Here is a 16047-nt window from a genome sequence, read left to right on the forward strand (position 1 = left end):
GGACTTTAGCTTTTTGGATTTTTTGGTTATTTTGACGTCTGACACATTTTGTTGGATGTTCCAACTTGATTGTCTTGTGTGTTTCGTGTGTCTTGAAGTCTGGATCATTTCCTCTCTTGTGTTCTCTAACATGATCCTTAGCTTCATGTTTGCTCATGCAATGGACATCGAAGAACTTGTTGTCAGTCTCAGCTGCCTTGAACTTATTTGGGCATGTTGGAATCTTCCTCTTTGTGAAGCAGACTTCGTTGTCACGTTCTATTTTACGGACACGTTGTTCTGGTAAGATTTCATTTGGACGTGGACGTCCATTTTCCATTGATTCTGAGCTGCTGCTGCTGCTGCTTGATGAGCTTGAGCTTGAGCTTGATGAACTTGAGCTGCTTGATGATGATGAGCTTGAGCTTGAGCTGCTTGATGATGATGAGCTTGAACTTCCTGACCATTTTGGACTGTGTTTTGGTGTTTTACGCCATGCTTCACGGTCACCGATGATATTTCCATAGATATACTCAACTTCATAACGTTGGGTCTTCATTGCCTTGTTGTGTGCACTCTTGGCATCAGCTGAGCATGAATCATCAACGATAGCCCATGATGCAGCAAAGTTGTCAGAGTTTCCGAAGACTTTTTGGTCTGGTGCTCTGAATTCGTCCATTTCATTTCCATTGTTGGCTTCCGCAAAGTCCATTGATATCATCACGATGCTTGTTGGTCTTTGATGTGATAATAGCACGACGTCCATCAGTTGTCAATTCAAGTTCTCCGTCACGGAACTTCAATACGAATTTCACCATTCTTAAGTTTATAGGCACGGATGAGTGGTGTATCTTGAGCATCTTGTCCTTGGTGTTCCAAGGCACGGTCAGTTTCCAAATGTTGTTCTTGTTCATTCAAGAACAATTTAGCTCCATTTCCTGATCCTTCAACTCTGATGATTTGATCTTCACCGTTTTCTTGTCCAATAACAATTGCAAATTCTTTACGATCACGATCTGAATGTGGCATTTGACGGGTCAAGACAGCAATTCTTTCGCTTTGATCTTCGTTTGAAGATTGGATTCTGTTTGATGATTGGATTCTGCTTGATGATTGGATTTGGTTTGTTGTGTTGAATTCTTCTTTTGGATTTGTGATCATAGCTACATGCCAGCATTGTGGAACTTCGAAGTCATATTGGACATTGTCGAATGTTTCGATTGAGCTTTGGTCAATGACGCAGGTTGCTGTGAAATAGAAAGTCGGAGGTTAAGCTTTTGTCAAATAGAACTTGATGAAAATCAGGAATAAAAACTAAAGAATGTGGGATTCTCAAGGGATATATGCCTGTTTAGAGGAATATGTGGGAAGCATGATAGAGTTTACTTGGTCCTGACAGAGGGAATGTGTGCTAAAGTTCATATTCCGTTTTGGACAAACTGTTTGGAAACTTACGTTCATCAGCATCATTTGTTGCATATCCGACCATTCTCTTGTATGGGCAAGAATCTTCTGGATGGAAATTGAAGTATTTACTGAAGCATGATGGAAGTTCGATGTCAGCAAAGACTTTTTCAAAATGTTGTGTTTTGACTGTCAAATTCATTGTCTCGAAATCAGCTGAATGAAGGAAATCTAAATAGACCTTCTTGTTATCACTGTTGCCTGATTTTGATGATACTTCATAGAATGAAAGATATCTGTAGAGACTTCCGCGTAAGTGTGAAGCAATTTTATTTGACCATTCCTTTTGTTTGGATGAGAAGTTTTCGTATTCAATTTCATGAGTATATCTGTCGTAGATTGAAGCTTGGAAGATGGCATTTCTGCATTCTTCTTGGAGCCAGTTTCCGACCTTCATTTGCTTTCTGCATTCTTGAGCATCTTCTGATTGTTCAACTTCTTGTCTAAATTCATCGGTTTGGATTGCTTTACCCTTGATTGTAACCTTAGCCTTCTTTGGTTCATTTGTGTTTCCAAATTCAAATTCAATTCTCATTTTACCGTCATCTTGTGATTTCAATGCATCATCGAGGCTCATTTCTGGTACATTTGGTGCTTGAAGGAGAACACGGAAGTTGACTTCCTTGTTGTATTTAACAGCATCGACATTGGTATTGACAATAAGACGCCAGTCATGGCTAACCTTGCTTGTTCCAGCAACAAAGTTTGAGACAAATTTAGTCTTTGTACTTCCGCTAGCATCAACAAATTTAACTTGAACTTGAGCTCCCTTAATTTCAGCATTGTTCCATGAACCGCCGAGTTTGTTGAGTTCTTGACGAAGCTTAAGCAAATCTTGGTTTTGCCATGGCATTGTCTTTTGTGTGTTCTTTGGATGTTGGAGTTTATCTTCATCTTCGAATGATTCCTTCTTTTCAAGTTGAACTTGGATCTTCATCTTTTGGGCTGATGATACTTGTTGGTTTGTGAGGACTTCGAGTTTCCAGTGTTCGCTGCTGTCGACGCCTGTGACGTATGAAACAAGACCAGCATAGTTTCCTGCGCTGTAGTGTTCCATGAGCTTCTTTTTGCAAAGTGGATCTCTTTCGTAATTGACATTAATGTCAAGAACTAATCCAGTTGATCTTTCACCAACACGTGCATGAATGTTCTTTTGTTCAGCAACTGAAACAATTTTTGTGTCATGATCAGCATCGAAATCAATTGTAGCTTCAACACTACGACGTTCAGTGTATGGCCATGATGACATGTGCAATAAGGTAGCATCCTTGGTGTCCATGTTTTCGAATTCAGCACTGACTTGTGATTTAACGAGATCAAGATTGATGTTCATGCGAACTGGTAAGCGGATTTGAAGTTTCTTTTGGATTCCAGCTGAATATCTTTGCTTATCAAAGACTGTTGTGAATCCAACTTGAGCATCGATTTGTGAGGCATAGAGTGAATCCCATGTTCCTGATAATGTAGCTTGTGTTGGTGCACCTTTACCATCAAAGTTATATTCTGGTGGATTTGTGGCAAGACGAAGTTCACCACCTGAACGGACAACAGTTGGTGTTCTATGGACGAATGAGAATGGAAGACCTGATGCAAGTGGGAAGCCAATTTCAACAACTTCTTGATTGAAGATCTTGCTGTAATCAAATTGATGTCCTTGTGATAATTGTTGGGCAACTCTGTGAAGATATTGTGGGATCTTTTCAATGGTTTCATTGTTGAATGTCCAGAATCTCTTCAAGTTGTTGACTTTCATTAAGATTTGTCCTTCTAATTGTTCTTGTTGTTCTGATTGGAGATCCAAAAGTCTTTCAATTTCATCAAGATCGAATCCTGATTTCTTTGGTTGATTTTCTTGTGGTTGATTCTTGTTCAATCTGTTCTTACGTTGTCCTGAGGTGAATTGATCTCTGACCATATCAATCATTTGATCGACACTTGAGATCATTGCATGATATTCATTCCAGCGGTGCTTATATCCACCCATATCTTTTGTGAGTTGGAATGAAGCGACCTTTGGGAACAAACTGTCTTCACTTCCGATCTTTGCAGCATGAAGTGTGTAGGCAAGATTCATTTCGTCCATAATCCAGTCATGGATATGAATGCGTGAGTTTTGGACACCTTCTGGAACATCTTCTTCATCATCATCGAGAAGTTGACGAGCATTTTCAGCATTTTCTGCAAGTTCACGATTATCTGGATGGTCAAGTTCAGCAGCAGTTTCGAGTGCTGTACGGACAGCATGTGCAACTTGTTGTGATGGTTCTTGGTTAGCCATTTCAGCTAAACGTTGAAGCATCTCAACTGGTGGATTGGTTCTCATAAGTCCATAGATGGCAGCAACACGTGTTTCATAACGTTCAGCAGCATTTTGGTAGACACGGAAGAAGATCATGCGGGCAAGTTTTGGATGAAGATTGGCAAGCTTGTTGAGTGATGTGATGATAGCAAGACGTTGGAATTCTGTAGCTGGTGCTTTTCCTTCCAAGTATGGTTCGAAAACTTCAAGGATTGCTGGATGTCCCAATTGTCCTAAGGCACGGATAAGAACTAACATGCGTGAGCTATCACCGTGTTTTGAGGCCTTCTTCATTTCAATATCAAGATATGGTATGACTTTAGCTTGAACAATGTTGAATTTTCTATCAGCAAGACGTCCATAAGCATGAACTGGATAGAATGTATGAGCAGATTGGTTGTTGACTTGTGCGAAGCTTAAGAATCCACTGAGGGCAAGGAGTGATGCTGAGGCCAAATAACTTTGTTTTTGGACTTCATCACATGTAGCGAATTCAAAGAATTCCTTCATAAGTTCTTCAGTTGGATAACGGATTGTCTTAACTTGTCTTGCGATCAAGTTTGCAGCTTCAGTTCTCATGACTTTCTTGTCCTTCTTAATCCAGTTAACAATGGTACCGAATGAGGCTGGTGTACCTGCTTCAGCGACTGCATCACGATATGTTTTCCATACAGCCAAGTTCTTTGCATCCTTTGATGATTGAGCTGGTTGTAAATTCTTTTCATCAGCATAAAGTTGATTACCAACTTCTTCGATTTCCTTTTGGGTCATGATTCTGACAAGTGTAGCAAGTGTGTTGAACTTTCTCAATGTTTGTTGTTCTGGCATTGTATTTGGATCTTGTAATTGTTCACCGATTTCTTGTGCAAGCTTAAGAGCCTTCTTTGGTGCATTAATTTTATCTTGGAGTAAAGAGAAAACTGTGAATGGTGCATTGACTGGCTTGTTGCTTCTTGGACGATCAGCGTGGAATTCTTCACTTGAGGAGTCTGACATTGATGATGAATCAGAATCAGAGCTTGAATCAGATTCGCTGCTTGAACTTGATGAACTTGAGCTTGATGAGCTTGAGCTTGATGATGAGCTGCTTGAGCTTGAGCTACTGCTTGAGTTTGAGCTTGATGAGCTGCTACTGTCACTGCTGCTGCTGCTGCTGCTGCTTGATGAGCTAAGTGGCTTGTGTTGTTTGTTCTGATCCTTCTTCAATTGTTGTTGTTGTTGCTTTTGGTTTGGTGCATTACGACGTGAACGCTTCAATTTGTTTTGTTGATTGGCATGTTGCTTGTTCTTTTGTTGTTGGTTCTTTTCGTCACTTTCTGATGATGAGCTTGATGAGCTTGAATCAGAGCTTGATGATGAACTTGAGCTGCTGCTTGAGCTTGATGATGATGAGCTTGAGCTGCTTGAACTTGAACTTGAGCTTGATGAGCTTGATGAAGATGAGCTTGATGTATAGTTTTGAACACGATTGTTATCAGCTGCAACATTGTTGTATTGATAATACAAGCTTGTACGGACCATATCATCTGTTCTGGCTGGAACATCATTCTTATCATCACGCAATTCAATCAATGTAACATTGACACGTGACACAACCATGGCTTTATTGGTGTTATATAATTCAGGACTGACAACGACTTTGTTGACGGTGATTGATGATTGGATTGTGAAGTTTGAGAGATGTCCAGTAAGGATTGTACGTTGAACATTTGAGCGTGCAAACCAATCACCCATTTTATTGGATCCTGGATGTTGTGAGCTCAATGCAGTGATTCCGAAATGATATCCAAGATTAACATCACAGTCGCTTAAGTTTGTAGTCTTGACGACTTCAATGAAGCTTTGTCCGTCTTTCTTGAGATTTGGCATTGGAGCCCATTCTTGATTGGCAGCAACTTGATAGTCTGGGATTGGTGAGATGTCATATAAAGTCTTACATTTACCATGGACTGATGGTTCCATAGTCTTGTATGCTGCAGTGTGTGTTTCATGATCAGGCAATTGATTGCGTCTGCATTGGATCAAGTTTTGTGCTTGTGTATCAACTTGGAATTGTGAGACAATTCCCTTGAGGATATTAGCTTGATCATTTGAGACATCCTTATCGAAATACAAAGCACGGATTGCTCCATTCTTCAATTCAACATGGAATTGTTTCTTGCTGATTGGCATTTGTTTCCATTGAGCAGTCTTTGGTGCATCTGAATCCCAACCATCAGCCATCTCATCATTGACTTGAGCATATTGAGCATCACTCAATTGCATAACGACATTGTCGCGGTCACGTGGACGAACTGAGAGGCGAGCTTTCATCATGATACCAGCATATTGGTCTTTCATATCAGGTAAAGCAGCAAGAGTACGGCTACGAACACGATAAATGTATTCCTTATCCTGATTCCATGCTCCATACCAGCGACGGGATGATTGTTGTAATTGATTCTTTTGTTGGTTTTGTTGATGTCCACTCTGTTGACTTGCGAGTGCCAAAACTGAATAAATAATAAATTTATTTAATTTTAGAATCAGGCTACTTTGATTATTATCACTAAGAATTTTTTGCTGACATTTTCAAATTGTTATTTTTTCAACTTACCCAGCAAAGTGCTGATTATTAAGAAATATTTCATCTCGGTCGTCTTATTGTAATCACTTCAATTCACTTCTGTTGTACTGATTGACTATACAGATGATGGGAAATGAATGATGATCACTATACAATTGTCTATGCTTTTTATACTCAAAACTTTCCCCACTTTTCACTGAAATTTTCCATTCAATCTTTTATTCTTCGTATTAAAAGTCTAATCTTGCAATATAATGAATCAAGATCGAGTAAAAATAGTTAACATAGGCACAATAAAATCACATATAGAAATGAAAATGCAAGTCTTGCGTTTTATAAAAAGTCGTCGTCCTGATTTTAATATAGATTTTGCTTTTTACTAAACAACAGGATGTTTACTGATGATTTGCAATATTAGTTAATTAGTTTATTGAGTACCCATGAAGGCTTTGAAGAAAAGCATGGTGATGAATCATGGAGGCTTCTTTGGACCTGCATGGTACAAATCATTTAATCGATCAAATGTTCACTCAGACCAGAGTGACCCTGACATAGTGCCGGATTTCTAATCGATATTGCGACTTGTTCTATTCGGTAAAGATTTATGACTTTTTCAGGGATAAGATTTCTTTGTTGTAGGATTAAAAAATTTCGAACTAAATTAAAAACAGTTTAATGATGTCTAAAAATTGTCGGTTAAATTTGAATCTTGAAATTTATTGAAATCAAATCAGCTATTTACTATTAACTGTGGATATTTTTTCAAACTGCAATTAAGAATGATAAGTCTGATTTAAAGTATTTTATATTTTTATAAGGGTGTGGCAAAATGTTAAACTCAAATTACATCATTAAATGATTAATCTTCAATATTGTCAAAATTCATAGGTTCTGTAATAGAATCAAATTACATCCAGAGTAACTTTTAAATTTAAAATGTAAATAATTCAGTAGTTTTTCGTAACATCATGTCCAATCCAGCTCAATTTTTATCGAACAAGTTAAAACAAAGTTTAAATCTGTTTTTAATTTTCTTACGTGGTCTTTATTGAAGAGTAGCTTTTCTTATGTATGCATATCTGAAATGTCATATATTTTCAATGATAAATTTATGTAATATTTTAAGATAAATTTTCGCCATGGTTCCAAATTCTGGATAGCCATGCGTGAAAATCGATATTAAAATTTCATGGTCAACTTTGTGGTAAAGAAAATTTGAATCGGTTTTCGAAATTTCGAAAATAAGTGATGATAATCAGATTGTAAAAAAAGTTGAATTGTTAAGATCAAATCAGAATTAACTATAGAAATTAATATATATATTAAGAATCTGAAATAATTTACATTTAAGGTGATTATAGAACATAGAAAAAATAATGAGACATTGTCTAAAATTAAATTTTGTCGATTTTAGAAATTTAGTCAAGTCTACATAATAAGGTTAACTCATAGCACTGGAAGCTATTTGTGTAATTTTCGCCAACTATTATCGACAGTAAGGTTCACGATTTATATGTTAGAATATTAAAATCTAATGTCTCGCTTCTATTTTAGTTATAAGAATACATAGCATTTACATGAGAAACACTTTACCTCTTGTACTAATCACTGGAAGATTTATTGTAAGTTGTATAAATGATAAATTTAAGAATGTTACTAATGGCATTATGTTTATAGACCAGAGGTTTTTCGTGTACATCTATAAGTCAAGAAAATAAAGATCCAGTACATTTCAAGATATCAAATAAAGTTTGATTTATTAAAGTATAGCCTTCCACAAGCATAAAGGGGCTAAATATCATCTTGCATACGAATCCACATTAAAAGATAGATTCGCTACAACTTATAGACAAGAAGCTTACTTTCAATTTAGACATTAATGATAATGATGAAGTAAAACATAACAATCTTAATGCGATATAAGTTCAAAAATTGTGAAAATCCAACTATATGTTTGACCATTCAAAGTAATCCACAATAGACATTCAATGTGTATCATAAGACAAGTCAAAATCTATGGTATGGTGACTCTCTGAATTCTTGAAGATCTAAATGTTTTGAACATTTAAGCAATTGTTAATATAAATTTAATAATATGAATTCAAGCCCTAATAATTTATCCAAAAATTCAAAATTTTCGACTTTTAAGTTAGTTGGAACTCGGGGCTATAAAATTAGGGCTTTATCAAGACTTAGCATCAAGTAATAAAGTGCAATATTATAAAAGTACAATAATTCAGTCGACCTACATATTCATAGTCATATTTTCCACATGGTGCTTTACCTGCTACGATTTTTCATTCAAAATTGCTAAACAAAAGCAATGCGAATCAAGGCTCGATGCTTCATGGTACAGCAGATGCAGTGCCGTTTTTTTTAAGCAACATTATGTTATATTAGGCTCAATGCTTAAAACTGTACAATTTCGATGATATCAAATCCACATTGTCTGCTGTATATTTGAATATCAGAGATGATATAAGGATAAAAAGGTCGAATTATTGAGCAATTTAAGCAATATTATGTTCAAAATTTGAAACATTTAATTCATACATGCTTATGGACGGCATAAAATTTAATCATCATTTATATCTAAAGACAGGCAAATACATAAAATCAGAGATTAAATTTTCAATTTCAACATAAAATCCATTCTTCAATATAATAAGATGGTCACCCATTATAGTAAATAGCTGATTTGATTTCAATAAATTTCAAGATTTATGATTCAGAATAAAGCAGCACGCGCATGAAAACTTTAAATTCATCAAATTTTTAAAATAGTTTCAAGTTCAACAGCATCAAAGTATTTTATTCAGTAAATGCAATTTTAATCAAATCAACTTTATTGTAGACAACCTTAAACTCAAGCTGTTTCTATCCTGTTCCATTATACTCATTCAGGAAAAAATAATCGCGAATATTGAACTTTATTAGATTTGCAAGTCTTGCATTTTCATTTCTATATGTGATTTTATTGTGCCTATGTTAACTGTTTTTACTCGATCTTGATTCATTATATTGCAAGATTAGACTTTTAATAAGAAGAATAAAAGATTGAATGGAAAATTTCAGTGAAAAGTGGGGAAAGTTTTGAGTATAAAAAGCATAGACAATTGTATAGTGATCATCATTCATTTCCCATCATCTGTATAGTCAATCAGTACAACAGAAGTGAATTGAAGTGATTACAATAAGACGACCGAGATGAAATATTTCTTAATAATCAGCACTTTGCTGGGTAAGTTGAAAAAATAACAATTTGAAAATGTCAGCAAAAAATTCTTAGTGATAATAATCAAAGTAGCCTGATTCTAAAATTAAATAAATTTATTATTTATTCAGTTTTGGCACTCGCAAGTCAACAGAGTGGACATCAACAAAACCAACAAAAGAATCAATTACAACAATCATCCCGTCGCTGGTATGGAGCATGGAATCAGGATAAGGAATACATTTATCGTGTTCGTAGCCGTACTCTTGCTGCTTTACCTGATATGAAAGACCAATATGCTGGTATCATGATGAAAGCTCGCCTCTCAGTTCGTCCACGTGACCGCGACAATGTCGTTATGCAATTGAGTGATGCTCAATATGCTCAAGTCAATGATGAGATGGCTGATGGTTGGGATTCAGATGCACCAAAGACTGCTCAATGGAAACAAATGCCAATCAGCAAGAAACAATTCCATGTTGAATTGAAGAATGGAGCAATCCGTGCTTTGTATTTCGATAAGGATGTCTCAAATGATCAAGCTAATATCCTCAAGGGAATTGTCTCACAATTCCAAGTTGATACACAAGCACAAAACTTGATCCAATGCAGACGCAATCAATTGCCTGATCATGAAACACACACTGCAGCATACAAGACTATGGAACCATCAGTCCATGGTAAATGTAAGACTTTATATGACATCTCACCAATCCCAGACTATCAAGTTGCTGCCAATCAAGAATGGGCTCCAATGCCAAATCTCAAGAAAGACGGACAAAGCTTCATTGAAGTCGTCAAGACTACAAACTTAAGCGACTGTGATGTTAATCTTGGATATCATTTCGGAATCACTGCATTGAGCTCACAACATCCAGGATCCAATAAAATGGGTGATTGGTTTGCACGCTCAAATGTTCAACGTACAATCCTTACTGGACATCTCTCAAACTTCACAATCCAATCATCAATCACCGTCAACAAAGTCGTTGTCAGTCCTGAATTATATAACACCAATAAAGCCATGGTTGTGTCACGTGTCAATGTTACATTGATTGAATTGCGTGATGATAAGAATGATGTTCCAGCCAGAACAGATGATATGGTCCGTACAAGCTTGTATTATCAATACAACAATGTTGCAGCTGATAACAATCGTGTTCAAAACTATACATCAAGCTCATCTTCATCAAGCTCATCAAGCTCAAGTTCAAGTTCAAGCAGCTCAAGCTCATCATCATCAAGCTCAAGCAGCAGCTCAAGTTCATCATCAAGCTCTGATTCAAGCTCATCAAGCTCATCATCAGAAAGTGACGAAAAGAACCAACAACAAAAGAACAAGCAACATGCCAATCAACAAAACAAATTGAAGCGTTCACGTCGTAATGCACCAAACCAAAAGCAACAACAACAACAATTGAAGAAGGATCAGAACAAACAACACAAGCCACTTAGCTCATCAAGCAGCAGCAGCAGCAGCAGCAGTGACAGTAGCAGCTCATCAAGCTCAAACTCAAGCAGTAGCTCAAGCTCAAGCAGCTCATCATCAAGCTCAAGCTCATCAAGCTCAAGTTCATCAAGTTCAAGCAGCGAATCTGATTCAAGCTCTGATTCTGATTCATCATCAATGTCAGACTCCTCAAGTGAAGAATTCCACGCTGATCGTCCAAGAAGCAACAAGCCAGTCAATGCACCATTCACAGTTTTCTCTTTACTCCAAGATAAAATTAATGCACCAAAGAAGGCTCTTAAGCTTGCACAAGAAATCGGTGAACAATTACAAGATCCAAATACAATGCCAGAACAACAAACATTGAGAAAGTTCAACACACTTGCTACACTTGTCAGAATCATGACCCAAAAGGAAATCGAAGAAGTTGGTAATCAACTTTATGCTGATGAAAAGAATTTACAACCAGCTCAATCATCAAAGGATGCAAAGAACTTGGCTGTATGGAAAACATATCGTGATGCAGTCGCTGAAGCAGGTACACCAGCCTCATTCGGTACCATTGTTAACTGGATTAAGAAGGACAAGAAAGTCATGAGAACTGAAGCTGCAAACTTGATCGCAAGACAAGTTAAGACAATCCGTTATCCAACTGAAGAACTTATGAAGGAATTCTTTGAATTCGCTACATGTGATGAAGTCCAAAAACAAAGTTATTTGGCCTCAGCATCACTCCTTGCCCTCAGTGGATTCTTAAGCTTCGCACAAGTCAACAACCAATCTGCTCATACATTCTATCCAGTTCATGCTTATGGACGTCTTGCTGATAGAAAATTCAACATTGTTCAAGCTAAAGTAATTCCATATCTTGATATTGAAATGAAGAAGGCCTCAAAACACGGTGATAGCTCACGCATGTTAGTTCTTATCCGTGCCTTAGGACAATTGGGACATCCAGCAATCCTTGAAGTTTTCGAACCATACTTGGAAGGAAAAGCACCAGCTACAGAATTCCAACGTCTTGCTATCATCACATCACTCAACAAGCTTGCCAATCTTCATCCAAAACTTGCCCGCATGATCTTCTTCCGTGTCTACCAAAATGCTGCTGAACGTTATGAAACACGTGTTGCTGCCATCTATGGACTTATGAGAACCAATCCACCAGTTGAGATGCTTCAACGTTTAGCTGAAATGGCTAACCAAGAACCATCACAACAAGTTGCACATGCTGTCCGTACAGCACTCGAAACTGCTGCTGAACTTGACCATCCAGATAATCGTGAACTTGCAGAAAATGCTGAAAATGCTCGTCAACTTCTCGATGATGATGAAGAAGATGTTCCAGAAGGTGTCCAAAACTCACGCATTCATATCCATGACTGGATTATGGACGAAATGAATCTTGCCTACACACTTCATGCTGCAAAGATCGGAAGTGAAGACAGTTTGTTCCCAAAGGTCGCTTCATTCCAACTCACAAAAGATATGGGTGGATATAAGCACCGCTGGAATGAATATCATGCAATGATCTCAAGTGTCGATCAAATGATTGATATGGTCAGAGATCAATTCACCTCAGGACAACGTAAGAACAGATTGAACAAGAATCAACCACAAGAAAATCAACCAAAGAAATCAGGATTCGATCTTGATGAAATTGAAAGACTTTTGGATCTCCAATCAGAACAACAAGAACAATTAGAAGGACAAATCTTAATGAAAGTCAACAACTTGAAGAGATTCTGGACATTCAACAATGAAACCATTGAAAAGATCCCACAATATCTTCACAGAGTTGCCCAACAATTATCACAAGGACATCAATTTGATTACAGCAAGATCTTCAATCAAGAAGTTGTTGAAATTGGCTTCCCACTTGCATCAGGTCTTCCATTCTCATTCGTCCATAGAACACCAACTGTTGTCCGTTCAGGTGGTGAACTTCGTCTTGCCACAAATCCACCAGAATATAACTTTGATGGAAAAGGTTCACCAACACAAGCTACATTATCAGGAACATGGGATTCACTCTATGCCTCACAAATCGATGCTCAAGTTGGATTCACAACAGTCTTTGATAAGCAAAGATATTCAGCTGGAATCCAAAAGAAACTTCAAATCCGCTTGCCAGTTCGTATGAACATCAATCTTGATCTCGTTAAATCACAAGTCAGTGCTGAATTCGAAAACATGGACACCAAGGATGCTACCTTATTGCACATGTCATCATGGCCATACACTGAACGTCGTAGTGTTGAAGCTACAATTGACTATACTGCTGATCATGATACAAAATTCGTTTCAGTCGATGAAGAGAAGAACATTCATGCACGTATTGGTGAAAGATCAACTGGATTAGTTCTTGACATTAATGTTAAGTACGAAAAGGACCCATTATGCAGAGAGAAGCTCATGGAACTCTACAGCACAGGAAACTGGGCTGGACTTGCTACATTCTTAACAGACATTGATAGCAGCGAACACTGGAAACTCGAAGTCCTCACAAACCAACAAACATCATCAGCCCAAAAGATGAAGATCCAAGTTCAACTTGAAAAGAAGGAATCATATGAAGATGAAGAAATTCCACAACATCCAAAGAACACACAAAGAGATATGTCATGGCAAAACAAAGATTTGCTTAAGCTCCGCGAGGATCTCAACAGACTTGCTGGCTCATGGAACAATGCTGAAATCACTGGAGTCCAAGCTCAAATCAAATTTGTTGATGCTGACGGAAATAGCAAATCTAAATTCCAATCAAACATTGTCGTTGGAAGCAGCAAAGTCAACCATGACTGGAGATGCATTTTCAATGCTAATGTAAATGCCAACAAGTACAACAAGGAAGTCAATCTTCGTGCTTACTACCAAGCACCAAATGTACCAGAATTGAACTTAAATGATGCATTGAAATCACAAGATGATTCCAAATGGAAGGTCGAATTTGAATTCGGTAATGCTGATGAACCAAATAAGGCTAAGATCACAATGAAGAGAAAGGCTGAATTATCAAATGAACGTAGACAAGAAGTTGAACAATCTGAAGATGCCGAAGAATGCAGAAAGCAAATGAAGGCTGGAAACTTCCTTCAAGAAGAATGCAGAGATGCAATCTATCAAGCCTCACTCTACGACAGATACACATACACCATTGACTACGACAACTTCTCATCTAAACAAAAGGAATGGGCACAAAATGTTGCACGTCACTCACGTGGTCGCTTCTACAGCATGCTCGCACGTCATCAAGTATCTTCAAATGACAGAAAGAGTTCAAATAAGCAAATCCAAATGGAACTTCAATATGATCCAGAGGATTTAGAATCACTTAATATTACAATTAAGACACCAAGCTTCGAAAATCACTATGCTGATATCCAGGTTCCATCATGCTTTGCTAAATATTATCTCGTTCATCCAGAAATGAGCCCTTACCAAAGATGGGCATCTGAAGTTACAAATGATGCTCATGAACGTAAGTTTCATTCACTTTATAAACCTGATTATCATCAAGTTTTATTTATCACAAGCTTAACCTCCGACTTTCTATTTCACAGCAACCTGCATCATTGACCAAAACTCAATCGAAACATTCGACAATGTCCAATATGACTTCGAAGTTCCACAATGCTGGCATGTAGCTATGATCTCAAATCCAAAAGAAGAATACAACACAACAAACCAAATCCAATCATCAAGCAGAATCCAATCTTCAAACAGAATCCAATCATCTTCAGACGAAGATCAAAGTGATAGAATTGCTGTATTGACCCGTCAAATGCCACATGCTGATCGTGATCGTAAGGAATTTGCAATTGTCATTGGACAAGAAAACGGTGAAGATCAAATCATCAGAGTTGAAGGATCAGGAAATGGAGCTAAATTGTTCTTGAATGAACAAGAACAACATTTGGAAACTGACCGTGCCTTGGAACACCAAGGACAAGATGCTCAAGATACACCACTCATCCGTGCCTATAAACTTAAGAATGGTGAAATTCGTATTGAAGTTCGTGATGGAGAACTTGAATTGACAACTGATGGACGTCGTGCTATTATCACATCAAAGACCAACAAGCATCGTGATGATATCAATGGACTTTGCGGATCCAACAATGGAAATGAAATGGACGAATTCAGAGCACCAGACCAAAAAGTCTTCGGAAACTCTGACAACTTTGCTGCATCATGGGCTATCGTTGATGATTCATGCTCAGCTGATGCCAAGAGTGCACACAACAAGGCAATGAAGACACAACGTTATGAAGTTGAGTATATCTATGGAAATATCATCGGTGACCGTGAAGCATGGCGTAAAACACCAAAACACAGTCCAAAATGGTCAGGAAGTTCAAGCTCATCATCATCAAGCAGTTCAAGCTCAAGCTCATCATCATCAAGCAGCTCAAGCTCATCAAGCTCAAGCTCAAGCTCATCAAGCAGCAGCAGCAGCTCAGAATCAATGGAAAATGGACGTCCACGCCCAAATGAAATCTTACCAGAACAACGTGTCCGCAAAATAGAACGTGACAACGAAGTCTGCTTCACAAAGAGGAAGATTCCAACATGCCCAAATAAGTTCAAGGCAGCTGAGACTGACAACAAGTTCTTCGATGTCCATTGCATGAGCAAACATGAAGCTAAGGATCATGTTAGAGAACACAAGAGAGGAAATGATCCAGACTTCAAGACACACGAAACACACAAGACAATCAAGTTGGAACATCCAACAAAATGTGTCAGACGTCAAAATAACCAAAAAATCCAAAAAGCTAAAGTCCAACGTATGTAAATTGATGACTTCATGCTAATCTCCGACTAACTTTATGGCTAAATTAATGAAAAAACTTTTTTGATCTTCTGAAATTTTCAAAAACCAAAATTATTTAAAATTCAGGTTCTTAAACTTTCATGCTGAATTTCAATTTGGCACTAAAAGTTTAAGAAAAATTAAGGAACAAAATTTTGAAAAAGTGATGAAGAAGAAAAGTTTGAATTAAAAAAAATCATCTCAAGTAGTTTGTAGAAACAACGAGCATTCCAAAAAATGTTACAATCGAGCATGAATC

General features: G+C 37.4%; 2 protein-coding genes across 2 annotated transcripts; one reads left to right on the plus strand and one right to left on the minus strand.

The window, feature by feature from the left end:
- Positions 1-65: 65 nt before the first annotated feature.
- LOC139093028 (vitellogenin-A1-like) lies at positions 66-7974 on the minus strand (the record flags this gene model as incomplete). The annotated part of the gene is made up of 4 exons (XM_070643619.1): positions 7902-7974; positions 1435-6234; positions 773-1226; positions 66-716 (listed from the first exon to the last, which is right to left on the minus strand). Coding segments are annotated over exons 1-4 (5978 nt in total), but the record flags the coding sequence as incomplete, so codon positions are not given.
- Positions 7975-9515: 1541 nt separating this feature from the next.
- Positions 9516-15770, plus strand: LOC139093031 (vitellogenin-A1-like). Its single transcript, XM_070643622.1, has 3 exons — positions 9516-9549; positions 9654-14453; positions 14536-15770. The coding sequence occupies exons 1-3, from the start codon at positions 9516-9518 to the stop codon at positions 15768-15770; spliced, it is 6069 nt and encodes a 2022-aa protein (XP_070499723.1).
- The last annotated feature ends 277 nt before the right edge of the window (positions 15771-16047 follow it).

Source organism: Chironomus tepperi, unplaced genomic scaffold (assembly GCF_022539635.2).
Source record: "Chironomus tepperi strain 1889 unplaced genomic scaffold, CSIRO-AGI_Ctep_v1 contig_321, whole genome shotgun sequence".
NCBI classification, from domain to species: Eukaryota; Metazoa; Arthropoda; class Insecta; order Diptera; family Chironomidae; genus Chironomus; species Chironomus tepperi.

Bases quoted from the DNA above. Each gene is read 5' to 3' on its own strand.
- LOC139093031 (XM_070643622.1), top strand. From the start codon at position 9,516: ATGAAATATTTCTTAATAATCAGCACTTTGCTGG. The intron at 9,550-9,653 runs GTAAGTTGAAAA...TTATTTATTCAG, and splicing joins AATAATCAGCACTTTGCTGG to TTTTGGCACTCGCAAGTCAA. The intron at 14,454-14,535 runs GTAAGTTTCATT...TCTATTTCACAG, and splicing joins TACAAATGATGCTCATGAAC to CAACCTGCATCATTGACCAA.